The sequence below is a fragment of the Chiloscyllium plagiosum genome, unplaced genomic scaffold (genome assembly GCF_037043375.1).
Source record: "Chiloscyllium plagiosum isolate Xiang-an unplaced genomic scaffold, Cpla_swu_hap1 HiC_scaffold_7, whole genome shotgun sequence".
NCBI classification, from domain to species: Eukaryota; Metazoa; Chordata; class Chondrichthyes; order Orectolobiformes; family Hemiscylliidae; genus Chiloscyllium; species Chiloscyllium plagiosum.
Genome location: NW_028270145.1, coordinates 68,776,999 through 68,794,846, shown reverse-complemented (window position 1 = coordinate 68,794,846; position 17,848 = coordinate 68,776,999). Strand labels below are relative to the sequence as shown.

At 42.0% G+C, this 17,848-nt stretch overlaps 1 protein-coding gene across 3 annotated transcripts in view; it reads left to right on the top strand.

Moving 5' to 3' along the window:
* grb14 (growth factor receptor-bound protein 14) overlaps nt 1–17,848 on the top strand; it is a 151,001-nt gene that overhangs the window by 97,883 nt on the left and 35,270 nt on the right. For all 3 annotated transcript variants that reach the window (XM_043693894.2, XM_043693892.2, XM_087989100.1), the window contains exon 6: nt 16,746–16,856. In XM_043693894.2, coding sequence (XP_043549829.1) covers nt 16,746–16,856 — 111 coding nt within the window. The remainder of the gene's footprint in view (nt 1–16,745; nt 16,857–17,848) is intronic.

Below are 17,848 nucleotides of genomic sequence, written 5' to 3'. Positions count from 1 at the left end.
CCATGCAAAAACTTTAGCTATAAGAGAGGGTCAGTGTCTGGGAATATTGCAGTGCATAACTCATTTCCTTATTCCCCAAAACTTGTACACCATCTAAAAGGCACCAAGTCAGTGTGACTGAATATTCTTCACTTACCTGAATAGGTACAGGTCTCACAGCACTCCGGAAGCTCAGCACTACCAAGATCAAAGCAGCGTGCTTGAATGTACTCAACAATCTTTGAGAATCTTTCCCTTCACTATTGTTGTGTTTGGCAACAGCACATACCATGTATAAGATGTGCTGTAGTAACTGACCAACTCTTCTCTGACAGCACCATTCAAAACTACTCCTTAGAAGGACAAGAGCAGCAGATGGATTGGGAACAATACTGCCAACAAATTCCCTTCTAAGCCATTCACCATCCTGACTTGGAACTACATTGCTTTTATTTCATTGTTACTCACTCTATTTCAGGGAACATTTTTCCTTGCATGGGTCTATCTGCACTCCTACTTAAATGACAACACCACCACCTTCCTGAGGGGAATTGGGGATATGTCTTAAGTGCTGACTTAGTTAATGATACCCAAATCCATGAATGAACTAGAAAACATTTAAACCTTTTTAAGCCAACACACAGAATTTCAACTGAATCTTGCTCAATATGAACTGTTCCCTGTTCTGCAGCCTGCATGTTCTCAAATAAAAACTAAAGATTTGAGTGAAGCTTATAGTTTCAAGTAATGTACCCAGCAACCCACTGCTCCCCCCAAAATTAATCAACTTTTGTCGACTCTCATTCTATTGTCCCAAGCAACTTGGTCACATCATCAGCCATTGGAAGCAAGTTGGATTGCAATAAATCTAATACTATTAGAAATCTTGGTCAGAAGTCACATGACACCAGGTTGTTGTCCAGCAGGTTTATTTGAAATCACAAGCTTTCAGAGCGCTGCTCCTTCATCAGGTGGAATGCAGAGAAGCACACAGGCACATGATTTATGGCAGAGAGGTCAAAAGCTCATACAAATGGTGTGAGTGGAATGTCAACACACTGAATCATAAGTCTCTGCAGGTGATCAAAATTATTAGATGGTGTGAGTAAAGTGTCACACCATCTGATACTTTTGATCACCTGCAGAGATTTGTGATTTAGTTTGTTGACACTCCACTCACACCATTGAACAATCTTCGGCCTCTGCCTATAAATCTATGTTCTGTGTTCTAAATCAGCCATCATGCCAACATAAAGTTCTCCTCATAAGCACATGGGCCATTGCACATTTGTTCATTTGATTCAACAGTAGTTAACAGGTGATTCTAAATAATGGATGTCTATGACTTTAATCTGGACATAGTGGTCACCAGTGCCACCAAGTGGCAACTGACTACTGCACTTATTCAGAGTTTCAATAATGCCCCTTCAGAGTGAAAACAAGCTATAAGCTAAGGTTGAATATATCTTTTTTGATAGTCAGTGTCCGAAGTTGAAAGTGAGGTTTAACTTGTGGATTTCGGATTACCAATAACTAAAATTCAACTGTGTGGACACGATACAGAATGAAACATCGTGGAGGATATTTGGTTCCTATGTATGTATACTCATTTTATTGAACAAACCGGCTATCCTTACACTTTTCTGCGTGTTACTGGCTCCAGAAGCTTATGATTTCCAGAGGTTACAGGGAAGATATGTCAGCTACTGGTGCCTACCAAACCAGCAGTGTTACTTAAACCATTTCAAGTCAATATAATTTGAATTCGTCTTAGCTAGCATGGCAGCGTCAAATGATATTTGGTCATTTTTCTGTCTACAGTATGCTACTGTACTGAGAAATGTGCAGTTCTTCATATTTCCAATGGAACTAGAAACATTCTGATGTGAAGACGAGCAAAATCCCCACAAGTCTCGGGAACACTTGATCGCACATTTGACATTCTATATGACAATCTGCTCTGTTTTATGGACTGGAAATGTTTTCATTTTATTAATGTGCAGCTAGTAACAAGGCTGATCACTTTAGCCTTTGACAGCTCAAAACCTGGGTTCAGTTCCCGCCTCAGGCAACTGTCTGTGTGGAGTTTGCAAATTCTCCCCGTGTCTGTGTGGGTTTCCTCCGGGTGCTCCTGTTTCCTCCCACAGTCCAAAAATGTGTTGGGTGAATTGGCCATGCTAAATTGCCTGTAGTGTTAGGTGAAGGGGTAAATGTAGGGGAATGGGTCTGGGTGGGTTGCTCTTCGGAGGGTCGGTGTGGACTTGTTGGGCCGAAGGGCAATGTTTCCTCATAAAGTAAGTAATCTAATCTAATCTAAAACCAAGAAAGCTATCAAAATGTTTCAATTTTGTAGATATTTAAGGCACAGAAGAAGGCAACGTGGCATGGTCTGTCCTGTCAATGCTGTTTTGTTTTTAATTCATTCATGGGACATGGGTGTTGCTGGCTGGCCAGCATTTTATTGCCTGTCTCTAGTTGCCCTTGAGAAGATGGTGATGAGCTGCCTCCTTGAACTGCTGCAGTCCGCATGCTATATCTAGCCCTATATTTATATAGCGAATTATCTAATATGATTTGATTTTCTAATATGATATGATTCCCCTATATGATTTGTCTGTTAGCATGCGATACAATAGTTTTCATTGTATCTCGGTACATGTGACAGTAATAAATCAATATTTCCACGTCCGAATGGGGAGTGTCTTGGAGGGGAACTTGCAGGTGCTGGTGTTCCCTTGTATCTGTTATCCTTTGTCCTTCTAGACGGAAGTCGTCATGGGTTTGGTAGGTGCTGTCTTTGGTGAATTTCTGCAGTGCATCTTGTAGATAGTACATACTACTGCTACTGAACATTGGTGGTAGAGGGAGTGGATGCTTGTGGATGTGACACAAAATCAAGCGGGCTGCTGTGCCTTGTATGGTGCCAAGTTTCTTGTGTTGCTGGAGCTACACTGATCCATGCAAGTGGGGAGTATTCAATCACACTCCTGACTTGTGCCTTTATAGATGGTGGGATCTAGCTTAATAGGTATAGCTTTGGGGAGTCAGCAGGTGAGCTACTTGCTGAAGTATTCCCAGCCTCTGACTGGCTCCAGTAGCCAATGTGTTTGTGTGGCTCATCCAGTTAAGTTTCTGGTCAATGGTATCCCTAAGGATGTTGACTGTGGTGGATTCATTGATAGTAACACCTTTGAATGTCAAGGAGTGGTGCTTAGATTAGTCACAAATGCTTAGCATTTGTGTGGCATGAATGTTACTTGCCACTTGTCAGCCGAAGCCTGGATATTGTTTAAATCTTATTCACATTTGAACATGGGCTGTTTCAGTATCTGAGGAATTGTGAATGGTGCTGAACATTGTACAATCGTCAGTGAACATCCCCACTTATGACCTGATAATGGAGGGAAAGTCATTGATGAAGCAGCTGAAGATGGTTGGGCCTAGGAAACTACCCTGAGGGTGCTGAGATAACTGACCTCCAATAACCAAAGTCATCTTCTATGTAACAGGTATGACTCCATCCAATGGAAAGTTTGGCTCTGATACCCATTGATTACAGTTTTGCTCGGCCTACTTAATGCCACACTCAGTCAATGCACCCTTGATGTCTAGGGGTGTCACTCTCATCTTACCTCTGGAATTCAGCTCTTTTGTCCATGTTTGAACCAACACAAACTAGGTGTCACTGAACAGATTTTTGCGACGCATGTGCTGTTTGATTGTACTATCAATGACACTTTCTATTACTTTACTGATGATCAATAGTGGAATGATAGGATGGTAACTGGCCGGGTTTAATTTGTCCTGTTTTGAGTATAGGAGCAACTATCCACATTGTCGGAAAGATGTTGGTATTTTGACTGTACTGGAACACTTGGCTAGGGGAGCAACATGTTCTGAGACAAGGCCTCAGTACTATTGCTGGAATATTTTCAAGGCACATGGCCTTTGCGCGATCCAATACCAGCAACCATTTCTTGATATCATGTTGAGTGAATCAAATTGGATGAGGACTACTTTCTGTGGTGCTGAGGACCATTTGGAGGAGGCCGAGATGGCTGTTCTGGTTGAAGATTGCTGCAAGTGCTTCAGCCTTACTCTTGTCCGATATGTTGGGGTGTTGCATCAATGAGAATGAGAATATTTCTGGAGCCTTCTCCTCCAGTGAGTTGTTAAATTATGCACCACCATTCACAGCTGGACGTGGCAGGACTGCAGAACTGAGATTTGATCTGTTGGTTGTGCATCAACAAAGGTCTGACTTCAATAATTCCATTTTCTAGCCCTTGGTCTAAAGCCCTGGAAGATGTGGCAATGTAAGTAAATATCTAATACTGCTTAAATGTTTGAGAGTTTCTGACTTAACCATTCCTTCAGGCAGTGGGTTCCAGACTGCCTGCACTTTTGAGAGTGAAAAGAATTCTCCTCCACTCTCTTAGTCTTTTACCTCTTGCTTTAAATCTATGCCCACCTGTTTGATACCATTGCTAATGACGAAGCACCCATCATAGCCACCCTATCTATGTCCCTCATAATCCTGTGCACTTTTATGAGGTCTTTTCTCAATCTTTGCTGCAACAAGGAAAATCCAATCTCCTCCTAGTTCAAATCATCCAGGTGGGGCAGCAACCTGGTAAAATTCCTCTGCATCCTTTCTATTGTGATCACATCCTGTAATGTGTTGACTAGGACTGCACACAGTAGTCCACTTGTGGACCAATCAGTATTTTATATAGTTTCAGTATAATGTCCTTGCTCTTACATTTTGTGTTTTTGTTAATAAAGGCAAATATCCTATATTGCCTTCTTAACCACCTTATCTACCTGCCTTGCTACTTTCATGGATCTGTGGATATGCACACTGAAGTCCCTCTAATCTTCAGTTCATTCCAGGGTCCTGTCATTCATAGTACAATTCTTGGCCCTGTTAGCTCTTCCCAAATGCATTGATCAGAGTTGAATGCTGTTTGCAACTGTTCTACCTATTGACAAGTCTGTTAATATCCTCCTATAGTTTATGGCTATCTTTATTGCTGTTTACAACCTTGTCAATTATGGAAAATCTACTAAACCATAGATCTTATGACATCCCATATCTCTGACAGTGCTCACACTGCTGTTCTCTCCACTTTCTCAACAGTGTTCACAGTCCCCTGGTCAATATATCTAACAGTACTTGAAGTCCACCTGCAAGACATCTTACACTCAGGCACTGCTGCCTCCACACCTCTGTACACTAATATGGCTCAGCTATCACTCATATCCCTAACAATGCTTGTACCCTCTTGTGCTTGTACGCTTCCTACCTTCTCGCCTGTGTTCCTTCCCACTGTGCCGGGGGATAAGGGAGAGGTTTTTGGAGAGGTGATGAGCTGTGTCTGGAGTGGAGGAATATCTGGTTTTTGACATGAGAATTGAGCTGTGTACAGAATGTCGAGTCAAGAGAAGGTTTGGGAATGTATGTGGTCCAAGGGGAGGCTGAACAGTTATGAATCTGGATCAGTGGTGCTGGAAGAGCACAGCAATTCAGGCAGCATCCGACAAGCAGCAAAATCGACATTTCGGGCAAAAGCCCTTCATCGGGCTTTTGCCCGAAATGTCGATTTTGCTGCTCGTCGGATGCTGCCTGAATTGCTGTGCTCTTCCAGCACCACTGATCCAGCATCTGCAGTCATTGTTTTTACCTGAACAGTTATGAATGTTCATTTAAAAACTCTGCAGGTCATTGCACTGAAGAAATGTTTTATGTGGCAGTGTGACAAAAATGGAGAGTGCTTTGCCATGGGGCCTCCCCAAAGTGCTTATCATGGGTTGAAGCTGGAACAGATCATAGATAGTCCAAAGTCTCTCAAAGGGAAATATGAAGCCATAGTTTAAAACCTAGTTAGTAGTTGATGCTCCAACTCCAATACCGGCTGGAATATCTGGGCCAATATTCTTCTGGTCAAAATGTTTTTCCCTCAAGTTCTGCTTAAAATTTTCTTGGGAACCACATTGATTTTTGATGAGCTGCCTGTTGGTTTTCAATGGCTCCTTTTTGATTCTGACCAAACCCCCTCAAAATATTATCAAGGAGATAGCCTCGACCCTAATTTTTATCTTACTTACAGGGAAGTGGAAAGCCCTGTGTTCCAGATGTGATTTGAGTGGTCACACAACGAGGCTTTAAGAAAAACACCACTATTCTTACACTACAGTTAAAATGTAATCAAAAAAAACATTGGCATAACTCTAACTCTATTAAAGTACTTCATGAAAATGAAATATTATTTAACGACTGCTCATCAACTGATCCAAAATAGCAGCACCCCATAAACACATGCTTGGCAAAGGAAAATTCAGCAAAACAGATTTGCGTCACTTACTATCTTCTCCAGTCAAGGAGAAAGGCAAATCTAAAAGCATGTATCTAGCAGCAGAGAGAGAATTCAAACTTTTTGCAGTAGCAGCAAGAGAGCTGTATATATAGGTTGAAAGAATCTTTGGTAACAAAGGAAGTGGAACAACAAATCAACAGTAAAAAGGAAGCTTACTTAAGGTTGAGGAGGCAAGAATCAGAGGAATCTAGAGAATTACAAAGTAGCCAGGAAGGAATTGAAGAATGGACTTAGGAGAGCTAGAAGAATGCATGAAAAAGCTTTAGGGGTAGGATTAAGGAAAACCCAAAGGCATTGTACACTAGCGTGAGGAGCAAGAGTCATAGAGTTAGCGGGTTTTGAGATTTGTAGCTTAGTTGGGGTTCTGGGTGTAGGTTTGCTCACTGAACTGGAAGGTTCATGTTCAGACGTTTCATCACGATACTAGGTAACATCTACAGTGAGCCTCTGGACGAAGCACTGCTGATGATTCCTGCTTTCTGTTTATATGTTTGGGTTTCTTTGACTTGATGACATCATTTCCTGTAGTGATGTCATTTCCTATGATGATGCCATTCCTGTTCTTTTTTCAAGGGGTGGTAAATTGGGTCCAAGTCAATGTGTTTGTTTGACAGAGTTCTGGTTGGAATGCCATGCTTCTAGGAATTCTTGTGCATGTCTCTGCTTGGCTTGTCCTATGATGGATGTGTTGTCCTAATCGAAGTGGTGTCCTTCCTCATCTGTATGTAAGGATACTAGTGAGAGAGGATCATGTCGTTTGTGGCTAGTTGATGTTCATGTATCCTGGTGGCTGCCTTTCTGCCTGTTTATCCAATGTAATGTTTATTACAGTCCTTGCATGGTATTTTGTAAATGACATTAGTTTTGCTTGTTGTCTGTATAGGGTCTTTCAAGTTCATTAGCTGCTGTTTTAGTGTGTTGATGACTTTATGGGCTACCATGATGACAATGGGTCTAAGTAGTCTGGCAGTCATTTCTGAGATGCCTTTGATGTAGGGGAGAGTGGCTAGGGTTTCTGGACGCGTTTTGCCTGCTTGTTTGGGTTTGCTGCTGTGTGTGGTGGCTCATGGGAATAATGTTCTGATGCAGCTTCGTTTATGGATGTTGGGGTGATTGCTTCGAAGCTTCATAGAGTCACAGAGATGTACAGCATGGAAACAGACCCTTCAGTCCAGCTTGTCCACGTCAACCAGATACCCCAACCCAATCTAGTCCCAGCCCATATCCCTCCAAATTCGTCCTATGCATGTACCCATCCAAATGCCTTTTAAATGTTGCAATTGTACAAGCCTCCACCACTTCCTCCAGAAGACCATTACACACACACACGACCCTCTGCATGAAAAAGTTGCCCTTTACATCTCTTTTATATCTTTCCCCTTTCACCCTAAACCTATGCCGTCTCATTCTGGACTCTCCCTACCTTAGGGAAAATATTTTGGAGGGAACTTGTGCCTGGAGTCAGAGGAACTAGGGGTGGTTCTTAATAAATACTTTGCTTCATTATTCACTACTGAGTGAGATCTTGATTTTGCTGAGGACAGCGTGAAACAGACTGATATGCTTGAACAGATTGATGTTAGGAAGGAGAATGTGCTGAAAATGTTCAAAAACATATGGGGGGATTCAAGATGGCGGCGATCTGAGATAATCGCACTGCAGAGCTCCGCATCACAGCACGAGCGAGACAAACATTTAACCTGCCCAACCCCGGCTGTCGCAATATCTTGGGACTCGGGAAAGATCATGGAGTCCCAAGAAACTTCCAAAATTTAACTTACCTGTGTTTCCAGTCGTTCAGAGATGCCAAAGGAGGGAGGAGGAGCATCCGAGGCCGGGTCTGCAGCTCAGCCTGCAGGATCCTCTGAGCCGATTAGTTTCCAGACCTTGGTGAACGAGCTCGCAAAACCTCGTGAGATGCTGGGGAAACAGATTGATGAGAAGCTGGCTCCAATCTCTCTCATGCTGCAGAAGCATGAGCAGCAGCTGGGAGACCTGGAGAAGAGGACGAATGAGGTGGAGCACAGGGTCACAGTGGTTGAAGCTGATGCCAGTTCATCCAAGGATAGGATCCAAGCCCTGAAGACACAGGTCCGTAATTTGCGTGACCAAGTGGATGATCTTGAGAACAGGGGCAGGAGAAAAATCATTTGGATCATCGGTCTGCCTGAGGGTAAGGAAGGTGAACGGCATGCGGAATTTGTTGAGGATTGGTTGCCAAAATTCCTTGACTTGGAGACTGGCATGAGAAGATTGAAGATAGAGAGGGCTCACTGGGTCACAGTGCGGAGGTCAGGTCTGGGTCAACGCCCTCGTCCTCTCCTGGTGCGGTTCCATCATTACTGGGATAAAGAGAGAGTCATGGAGGCTTCCAGAGTCCAGGGAAAAGATCCGAAGGCCCTAATTTACGAGGACTCTAAGATCATGTTCTTTCAAGACTTCTCAGCAACGGTGATCCAGAAACAAAAATCTTTCGACGGTGTTAAGAGAAGACAGAGGGAGTTTGGGATTCTGTACTCCGAGGTATCCGACAGTACTTCAAATCACCTTAGATGGATCCATACATCTCTTTGACACATCGGAGAAGGCAAGAGACTTTCTGGTCAACTAACCTAATTTGAACAATTTTAGTATATATAAAGAGTGTTGTTTGCTATATGTTTAACATTCTGTAAAAGAAATGAAGGAAGTCTGGTTGGAGCTTTATCTTTGTTTTTTTTCTCTATTGATAATAATTTGGTTTAAACTATGTTTGGCAGTGGTTGAGATGTACATTTCAATTTCTAAGTTAGGATATATCAAAGGATGGGTGGGGTATTTATTCCCCTTTATTTAAAATAATGTTTTTTAGTCATATTGGTATTCTATGGGGCGTTTATTCTTTTCTGCTTGTGTTTGAGAAGTGAAGGTGGCTGGGATGGTTAGATGCCTACTTATGGGCAGTTTGGGATGGGTAGTTGCCCCCTCTGGGCAGGGGGTGAGTTCCCCTATTCAGCGCTGTTGGTGCTTTTATATGGGGTTTTGTTTTGGGTTTTATTGATTTTTATTCTCAATAGTTTTGTAGGTTTGTTAAATATCATGGTTTTAGTTTATGTAGATTTTATTTTTGGTGGATCATTGATACTAATGCTCAGCAGTTTGTGGTTCTGGTTCCTCTTCTCTGGAAATTAAATTTTTATTGCAGAAGATTATGGTTAATGATTTGATTAAATGGTGTACCTCGAATATCAAGGGAAGTCATTCACCAATTAAGAGGAAGAAGGTACTCTTGAGTCTTAGGAAGGAGAAGGTGGAGATTGCTTTGTTACAGGAGACCTATTTGGATGACAAGGAGCATCTGAAATTACAGCAGAATGGCTTTGACTGAGTTTATTTTTTCATCATTTAAGACCTGAAGTAGGGGAGTGACTATTTTGATTAGGAAGAATCTCCCATTTAAGTTGTTGGATTTTGTTAAAGACACACGCGGGAAGTTTGTAATTCTTAATAATTCTTGATAAATGGGGAAGAATATGATGTTTTTAAATGTATATTGCCCTCCAACTCATCCCCTTAAATTTTTGATACACACTTTTTCTAAACTGAAAAGTCTCGAGTCCCAGGCACATCATTATAGGGGGAGCTTTTTAACTGTCTCATGGATCCCACAGTAGACAGGTTGCCCAAAGGTCCCTCATTACCCTCTGTACAAACTAAACAGTTAGTGGGTCTGTGTGGGGAATTAGGGTTGGTGGACGTCTGGAGGCGTCTCCACCCTACAGGTCGGGATTTTATGTTTTTCTCCAATCCGCACAGATGTCACACCAGGATTGATTTTTTTTTTCCGATCCCTGTGGTAACCCTGGATTTGGTGATATCTTGTACAATTGGTAATATTATCATCTCAGATCATGCTCCAGTGTACCTGTTGGTTAAGTTTAAGGGCATTACAGTGGGTTCGAGGTACTGGTGAATGGATCCCTTTATCCTCCAGGATAATAAATTTGTGGAGTATTTCTCTAGGGAATTTTGGGGGTTCCCAGACATCAACATAGGCGCGTTTGATAGCTCATCCGTCCTCTGTGAAACTGCCAAAGCTTTTGCTAGGGGGTTAGTTATTTCATATTCCACCAGTAGGAAGCGGCAGAAGGGTGAGCAACAATGTCTCCTTGAAGCATGAATAAAGGCAGCCGAGAAGGCCTACTTTGACTGACACTTGGTCAAACTACAGAGGATTACGGCGCTGCAGTCTGTGTTAAATTCCATGCTCACGCAGACAGCAAAGAAGAACCTGGCTTTTGCAAAGCAAAGGTTGTACGAGCTTGGTGACAAGCCAGGCAAATACTTTGCGTATCTTGCCAGAAAGAGGAGTCCCCCACAAGCCATTACGGCAATTAGGGAAATGTCTGGGAGCCTAACATGTGATTCTAAAAAGATTAATGTGGCGTTCCAGAGATTTTATACCAATCCGAGGATTGTGAGGAGGGGCAGGCCAAAATGGAATCCTTTTTTAGGGATCTGAAGCTCCTGGGTGTGACTCCGAACAACAGCCCTTTCTCAATGCCCCATTATCAGAGCAAGAAATGCAGGAAGTGTGAGGCAGCTTCAGAGTGGAAAGGTGCCCGACCCTGAGGGACTTCCCAGTGAATTCTATAAGGATTTTATAAATATATGTCAGGCCCGATGCGCAGTATGTTCATCGATTCATACAGTCATGATTGTCTCCCACCATCTCTGATAGAGGCCAATATTTCACTTATCCTTAAAAAAGGGAAGGGCCCAGAAGACTGTGCTTCATACAGGCCCATCTCACTCTTAAATGGTGATTTATATCCTCTTTAAGACTCTCGCAATAAGGCTGGAGACTGTGTTACCTTCTATTATTAAAGAGGATCAGACGGGCTTTATAAAGGGTCGCAGATCCTCCAATAATGTTAGGAGACTGCTTAATGTAATTCAAGCATGCCAACAGTAGTCAATACAGGGATTGGTGATTTCTCTAGATGGCCCCGTGTCTGCGTGGGTTTCCTCCGGGTGCTCCGGTTTCCTCCCACAGTCCAAAGATGTGCAGCTCAGGTGAATTGGCCATGCTAAATTGCCCGTAGTGTTAGGTAAGGGGTAAATGTTAGGGGTATGGGTGGGTTGCGCTTCGGCGGGTCGGTGTGGACTTGTTGGGCCGAAGGGCCTGTTTCCACACTGTAATGTAATGTAATCTAATCTAATCTTAATCGATTTGAGTGGCTGTACCTTTTCTATACCCGGGGGCGGTTTGGTTTGGGCGAAGTCTTCATAAGATGGGTAAAGGTTCTCTATGGTGACCCTCTCACAGCGGTCATCACCAATGGGGTATGATCAAGTAATTTTAATATTTTTAGGGGCATCTGGCAGGGCTGTCCCGGTCCACCATTGCTTTTTACGTTGGTGATTGAACCATTGGCAGAGGCCATTCGTGGGGATCTCAATATATCAGTTCCAGAAGTGGGGTCAAAATCACATAAGATTTTGTTGTATGCAGACGATGTCCTAATTTTTTTGACAAATCCAGCAGTTTCAGTGCCTCGCATTCACACGTTTGGCACTTTTTCAGGGTACAAGATTATTTTTGCAAAATCAGAGTCTATTCCCCTTACGATGGAGCTTGCTCTTGAGGGTGACTACAAATTCCCATTTAGGTGGTCACAAGGGGGTTTTGTGTATTTGGGCATATTCATTACTCCAGTTTTGGATCGGCTGTTCAAAGCTTATTTTATCCAATTATTTGGAAAAATTAAACAAGATCTTCAAAGATGGGAGGCACTTCCAGTCTCATGGTTGGGTCAGATAGTGCTTATTCTCCCTCATTTGCTATATCCTATACAAATGCTCCCCCTGAACAGCTGGTTCAGCTCCTTTTTTTTTGGCATTGTAAGCGGCCCCTCATTAAATTAGCCAAACTGCAGCTGCCTCACAGATTGGGGGGAGTGCACCTTCCAGACTTTAAAAATTATCTATTAAGCTCACTTTTGACCTATGTAAGCGATTGGGTTTATGGAGATTCTCTTTCAATATGGCTAGATATCGAGGCCTCCCAGGCAAGGTGCCCCCTTACCAGTTTGTTGTTCTTGGACAAAATAAGGACAGTTAGGGAACATTGCCATAACTCAATAGTCATCAATACTGTTAAAGCATGGAGGGCAATTCAGCAGAGGGAAGGCAATATTGACAAAGAATCTTTGTTTACACCTTTAGTGGGTATGCTGGGTGTTCAACCGGGGATGATAGATTCAGGATTTAAACGTTGGGCAGCTAGGGGTATGTCTTGCATGGGCGATTTATTTGATGGAGACGTAATGATGTCCTTCGATCAGTTAGTATGGAAGTACGAGTTTTCTAATAGAGACCTTTTTCGTTTCTTTTCAAGTTAGGGATTTTATTAAAAAAAAAGACACACTTTTGACTGATCCCTGCAAATTTGACATAGCACACCCCTTTCTATGACTTAAGACTACACTTTCTGTCAGTACTTTATATCATCAATTGGAAGGTGCCCCCTCAGATGAGTTTGATCGACTCTGCAGAATGTGGGAGAGAGAGCTGGGTGTTGAAGTCTCCTCAGAGGCATGGGAGAATATTTGGGAGAATACAAGGAAGATATCAATTTGCAAAAGGACCCATGCTTTACAGTTGAAGATTCTCCACAGGGTCCACTTGGCTCCGGACCGTTTATCAAAATTTAAACCCGGGGCATCTTCAGCATGTCCCAAGTGCAAGGTCTGCACGGCCATTTTTACCCATTGTCTTTAGTCTTGCGATAGTCTTCAAGCATATTGGAGTGGTGTGGCGGGTGCAATGGAGAGGATTTTCAGTGTATGGGTGGAGAAGAACCCTATCTCTATCATTTTGGGCCTACCCATTGGATTTCCTGCAGACGAGCATAAGAAAAAGCTTTTCAATATTCTCACGTTCTTTGCAAGGAAGAATATCTTGCTAGGTTGGATATCTGAAAAACCCCAGGCCTGGCAGGTTGGTGGAAGATTGTTATGGAGCATATTCCCCTGGATTTTCTCACAAATGTGGTACACCACAAACTGAGATTTTTTTTTACAAGATATACCTTGACACAGATTTATCTGCCACACTAACAAGGACTTTTATATAGCTGTAACGATTGTGTTTTATGAGTCCAATATCCAGGGAGGAAGAACTGTGAACGTATGAGTGTTTTGTTTGGCTGGACTGAGTTAGGACTATTTATTAGTTTGTTGTTGGTTATTTATTTAATTAAATAGCCAGTTTTTAAAAAAAAAATCGATATTTTTCTATATATGTTTATACATTTGCACATGAGGGGGGTTGGAGCTTTTTTTATTTGTTTTTTTTGTGCTGTTTTGAATTATATTGTTTTGTATTTGTTGTAAAATTTAAAAACCTACTTTTCAATAAAAATATATTTTTAAAAAAATCTAGAAAGAGGGGCTTCTGGGGCATTGACTTTTGGCCAGGGAGGAGGCAGAGATTTGCAACTGTTCTAAGGAAGGGTCACTTGACCTGAAACACTAACTCTGATTTTTCTGCACAGATGCTGCCTGATCTGCTGAGCTTTTCCAGCAATTTCTGTTTTTGGTTCTGATTTCCAGTATCTACAGTTCTTTTGGTTTTTATTTAGAGATTTGTAATGTTGCTTTCTTTAAATAAACCAGGTATTAAAGTAAAAGAAAGAAAACATATGGGTAGATAAATCCCTTGGTCCAGACGGGATATACCCAAGGTTACTACAGGAAGCGAGGGAAGAGATTGCTGCACCTTTGACAATGATCTTTGGATCCTTACTGTCCACTGGAGTAGTGCCAGATGATTGGATGGTGGCAAATGTAATTCCCTTGTTCAGGAAAGAGAATAGCCTTATGACTGTGTGGTTTGTAATTGCCAGGATTATCCCTATTCAGTCTTATGTCTGTCGTGGGCAAAGTATTGGAGAGGATTTTGAGATCGGATTTATGATTACTTGAAAAACCGCAGTTTGGTTAGATATAGTCAGCATGACTTTGTGAAGGGCAGGTCATGCCTCGCAAACCTTATTGAATTCTTTGAGGATGTGGCAAAACATATTGATGAAGGTAGAGCAGTGGATGTGGTATATATGGATTTTAGCAAGACATTTGATAAAGTTCCCCATGGTAGGCTCATTCAGAAAGTAAGGAGGCGTGGGATACAGGGAAATCTGGCTGTCTGGATATAGAATTGGCTGGCCCTTAGAAGACAGAGGGTGGTAGTAGATGGAAAGTATTCAGTCTGGAGCTTGGTGACCAGTGGTGTTCCACAGGAATCTGTCCTGGGACCTCTGCTCTTTATGATTTTTATAAATGACTTGGATGAGAAAGTGGAAGGGTGGGTTAGTAAGTTTTCTGATGACATGAAGGTTGGTGGAGCTGTGAATAGTCTGGAGGGCTGTTGTAGGTTGCAACAGAACATTGACTGGATGCAGAACTGGGCTGAGAAGTGGCAGATGGAACTTGGAAAAATGTGAAGTGATTCTCTTTGGAAGGTCAAATATGAATGCAGAATACAGAGTTAAAGGCAGGATTTTTGGCAGTGTGGAGGAACAGAGATCTTTGGGGTCCATGTCCATTGCTCCCTAAAAGTTGCCACCTAAGTTGATAAGGTTGTTAAGAAGGCATGTGATATGTTGGCTTTCATTAGCAGGGGGATTGAGTTTAAGAGCCGCGAGATTATGCTGCAGCTCTGTAGAGCCCTGAAGAGACCATACTTGGAATATTATGTTCAGTTCTGTTTGCCTCATTATAGGAAACATGTGGAAGCTTTAGAGAGGGTGCAGAGGAGATTTACCAGGATGCTGCCTGGACTGAAGGGCATGTGTTATGAAGAGAGGTTAAAGGAGCTAGGGCTTTTCTCATTGGAGCAAAGAAGGATGAGAGGTGACTTGATAGAGGTGTACGAGATGATAAGAGGCATAGATAGAGTGGAGAGCCACAGACGTTTTCCCATGCCGGAAATGTCTATTAATAAGGGGGGATAATGTTAAGGTGATTGGAGGAAGATTTAGGGGGGAGATATCAGAGGTAGGTTCTTTGCACAAAAAGTGGTGCGTGCATGGAATGCACTGCCAGCAGTGGTAGTAGAGTCCTATGTATTAGGGACATTTAAGTGACTCTTGGATAGGCACATGGATGATAGTACAATGAAGGTATGTAGGTTAGTCTGATCTTAGAGTAGCATAAAAGGTTGGCACAATATCAAGGGCAGAAGGGCCTGTACTGGGCTGTACTGTTCTATGTTTATATATCAGCTTCACTGCCAAAACCTCAACTTCTTCAACAACTGAAAGCAAAACCCAAAGTCCTAGATTATTGAGAGCCTGACTCCACCCACTCAACATTCCTAGGTCATTGAGAGCCTGACTCCACCCATTCAACATTCCTTTGTCTAAAAGAAACCCAAAGATACAAACTCTGTTTTCTGTGGAGCTGACACCCGTCTTTAAGAGAAACATGACAGAACAAATCCCTAAAGGCACATATTGTCACAATGTCCTTAAGCATCACTACTCGACTGAACTTAAAATGGTAACACACAAGGAAAACATTAAAATCCTAGACCCCACAGTAATTAAATTGCTGTAGGAAACTCTCTCCACATTTAAAACTGCCTCCCCACTTTGCAGCCTCTGACCCGCCACACTTACAGACTCCCATCCTACCCAATTAGTGACCCAATGTTCCCAAACCACTAATCGCACTTCTCTAGGCCCAACAATCCTGGGGCAGGCTGTACCTTCACAGTTCCATTTCATTGACCGCCATTCAGTGACATAAGTTCACTGCATCCTGCATCGTCCACTCCAGCAGCCTTTCTGACTACCCCATTCCTCTTCTTGCTGCATCTCCAATCAAGGATGGTTTCTCTCTCACATTTACTGCTGCTTAAGTAGCTGCAAATGCTGCCAACCTTTCAAGCATTCAATCACATTCATCTAGAAACACAAGGACAGCAGATACATGGGAACACCACCTTCAAGTTTCCCTCCAAGTAGCTCACTCCCCCCTGGATTGGAAATAAATCACTGTTCCTTCACTGTCGCCAGGTTGAAATCCTGGAATTTCCTCCTTAATGGCATTGTGGGTCAATCCACAGCAGATGAACTGTTGCAGTTCAAGAAGGCAGCACATCACCACCTTACGAAGGTCAACAAGGGATGGGTCATAATGCTGGCTGGTCAGCCAGAGATGCCCACATCCCACAATTGAATGAAGAAAAACTAACCTGATTGGAGCACTTCACCAATTATGACCATTCTACTGATGGAAGTGAAATTTTTCTCCATTGTTTGGCCCTGTGACTGAATCCTTGGCATTTTGGAACATTTGTGCTAAACTAACGTTGTTATGAACATTTTACCTTTCATTATCACAGGAACCAAGACATTTACAGTTTATGGCTGAGTTTAGTGAAAGCAACGTTTACACGCTGTTATCAGCAAGAAAGATGTATGGAGCACCAACAAACTTTGGATTCTGCATTAAGGTACATCTTTTCTGTAAAAAATGATTTTCAAAAGTGAATAGCTATCATATGATGTGGGGCGCATAACATTTTTTGAATCTACATGGATGGAGGTTAAAAAAAGGAAACTCCATTACAGCTGCAATATTGTAGGTCAGAGAATAAATTCAGGATATGAGGGCAATTTAAAAAAAAAAGCAATATATTAGTCATGGATGACTTTACTCTTCATGTAGATTGGGAAAATCAAATTGGCAAAGTTAGCCACAAGGCAGAATTCATAGAATCCATTTGGGTCAGTTTCCAGAACAGCATGTTGTGAATCTGACCAGGGACCAGGCTGAGTTGAATCTGGTAGTGTGTAATGAGGCAGGTTTAATAAGTTGTCACCGAGTAATAACATGGTTATTAGCATTCTGTTTGAGAGTGAGAAACTTTGGTCAGAAACAGCTGTGCTCAACTGTAAGGGTTATTACACAGAAATGGGGACAGAGTTAGTTGGAGTGAACGGAGGGAAATAAAATTACTGGAAAAGACAATTAATGAAAATGGCAGGTATTTACAAAATGAGTTTATGACCCACAACAAAGACGTTTCCCAATGATGAAGGATTCCATGAAGGGGATAAATCACCCATGGATAAATCGACCATAAATTGAAAAAAAAACAGTATGACAAACATTAGTGGTAAACACAGAGGATTGAGAAAGCTTTAAAAGCCAACAAGATGATCAAAAAAATAAAAACAAGGGAGAAAATAAATATGGAGTAAACTAGCAAGTAACATTAAAATAAGATATTAAAAGCTTATCGTCTAAGAAGGAATAGTGAGGCCAAAGTGAATATTGACATTTTAGAGGTTGTTAATAATAATGGGGAAGTAGGAGATAGCAGAGGAGTATAATAATTACTTTGCATCAATCTTTATGGTAAGAGACACTAATAGCATTTCAAAAATACAAACTAATCAATAGGAGAAAGAGGTGGGTGAGGGAAAAAAGTACAATAACTAT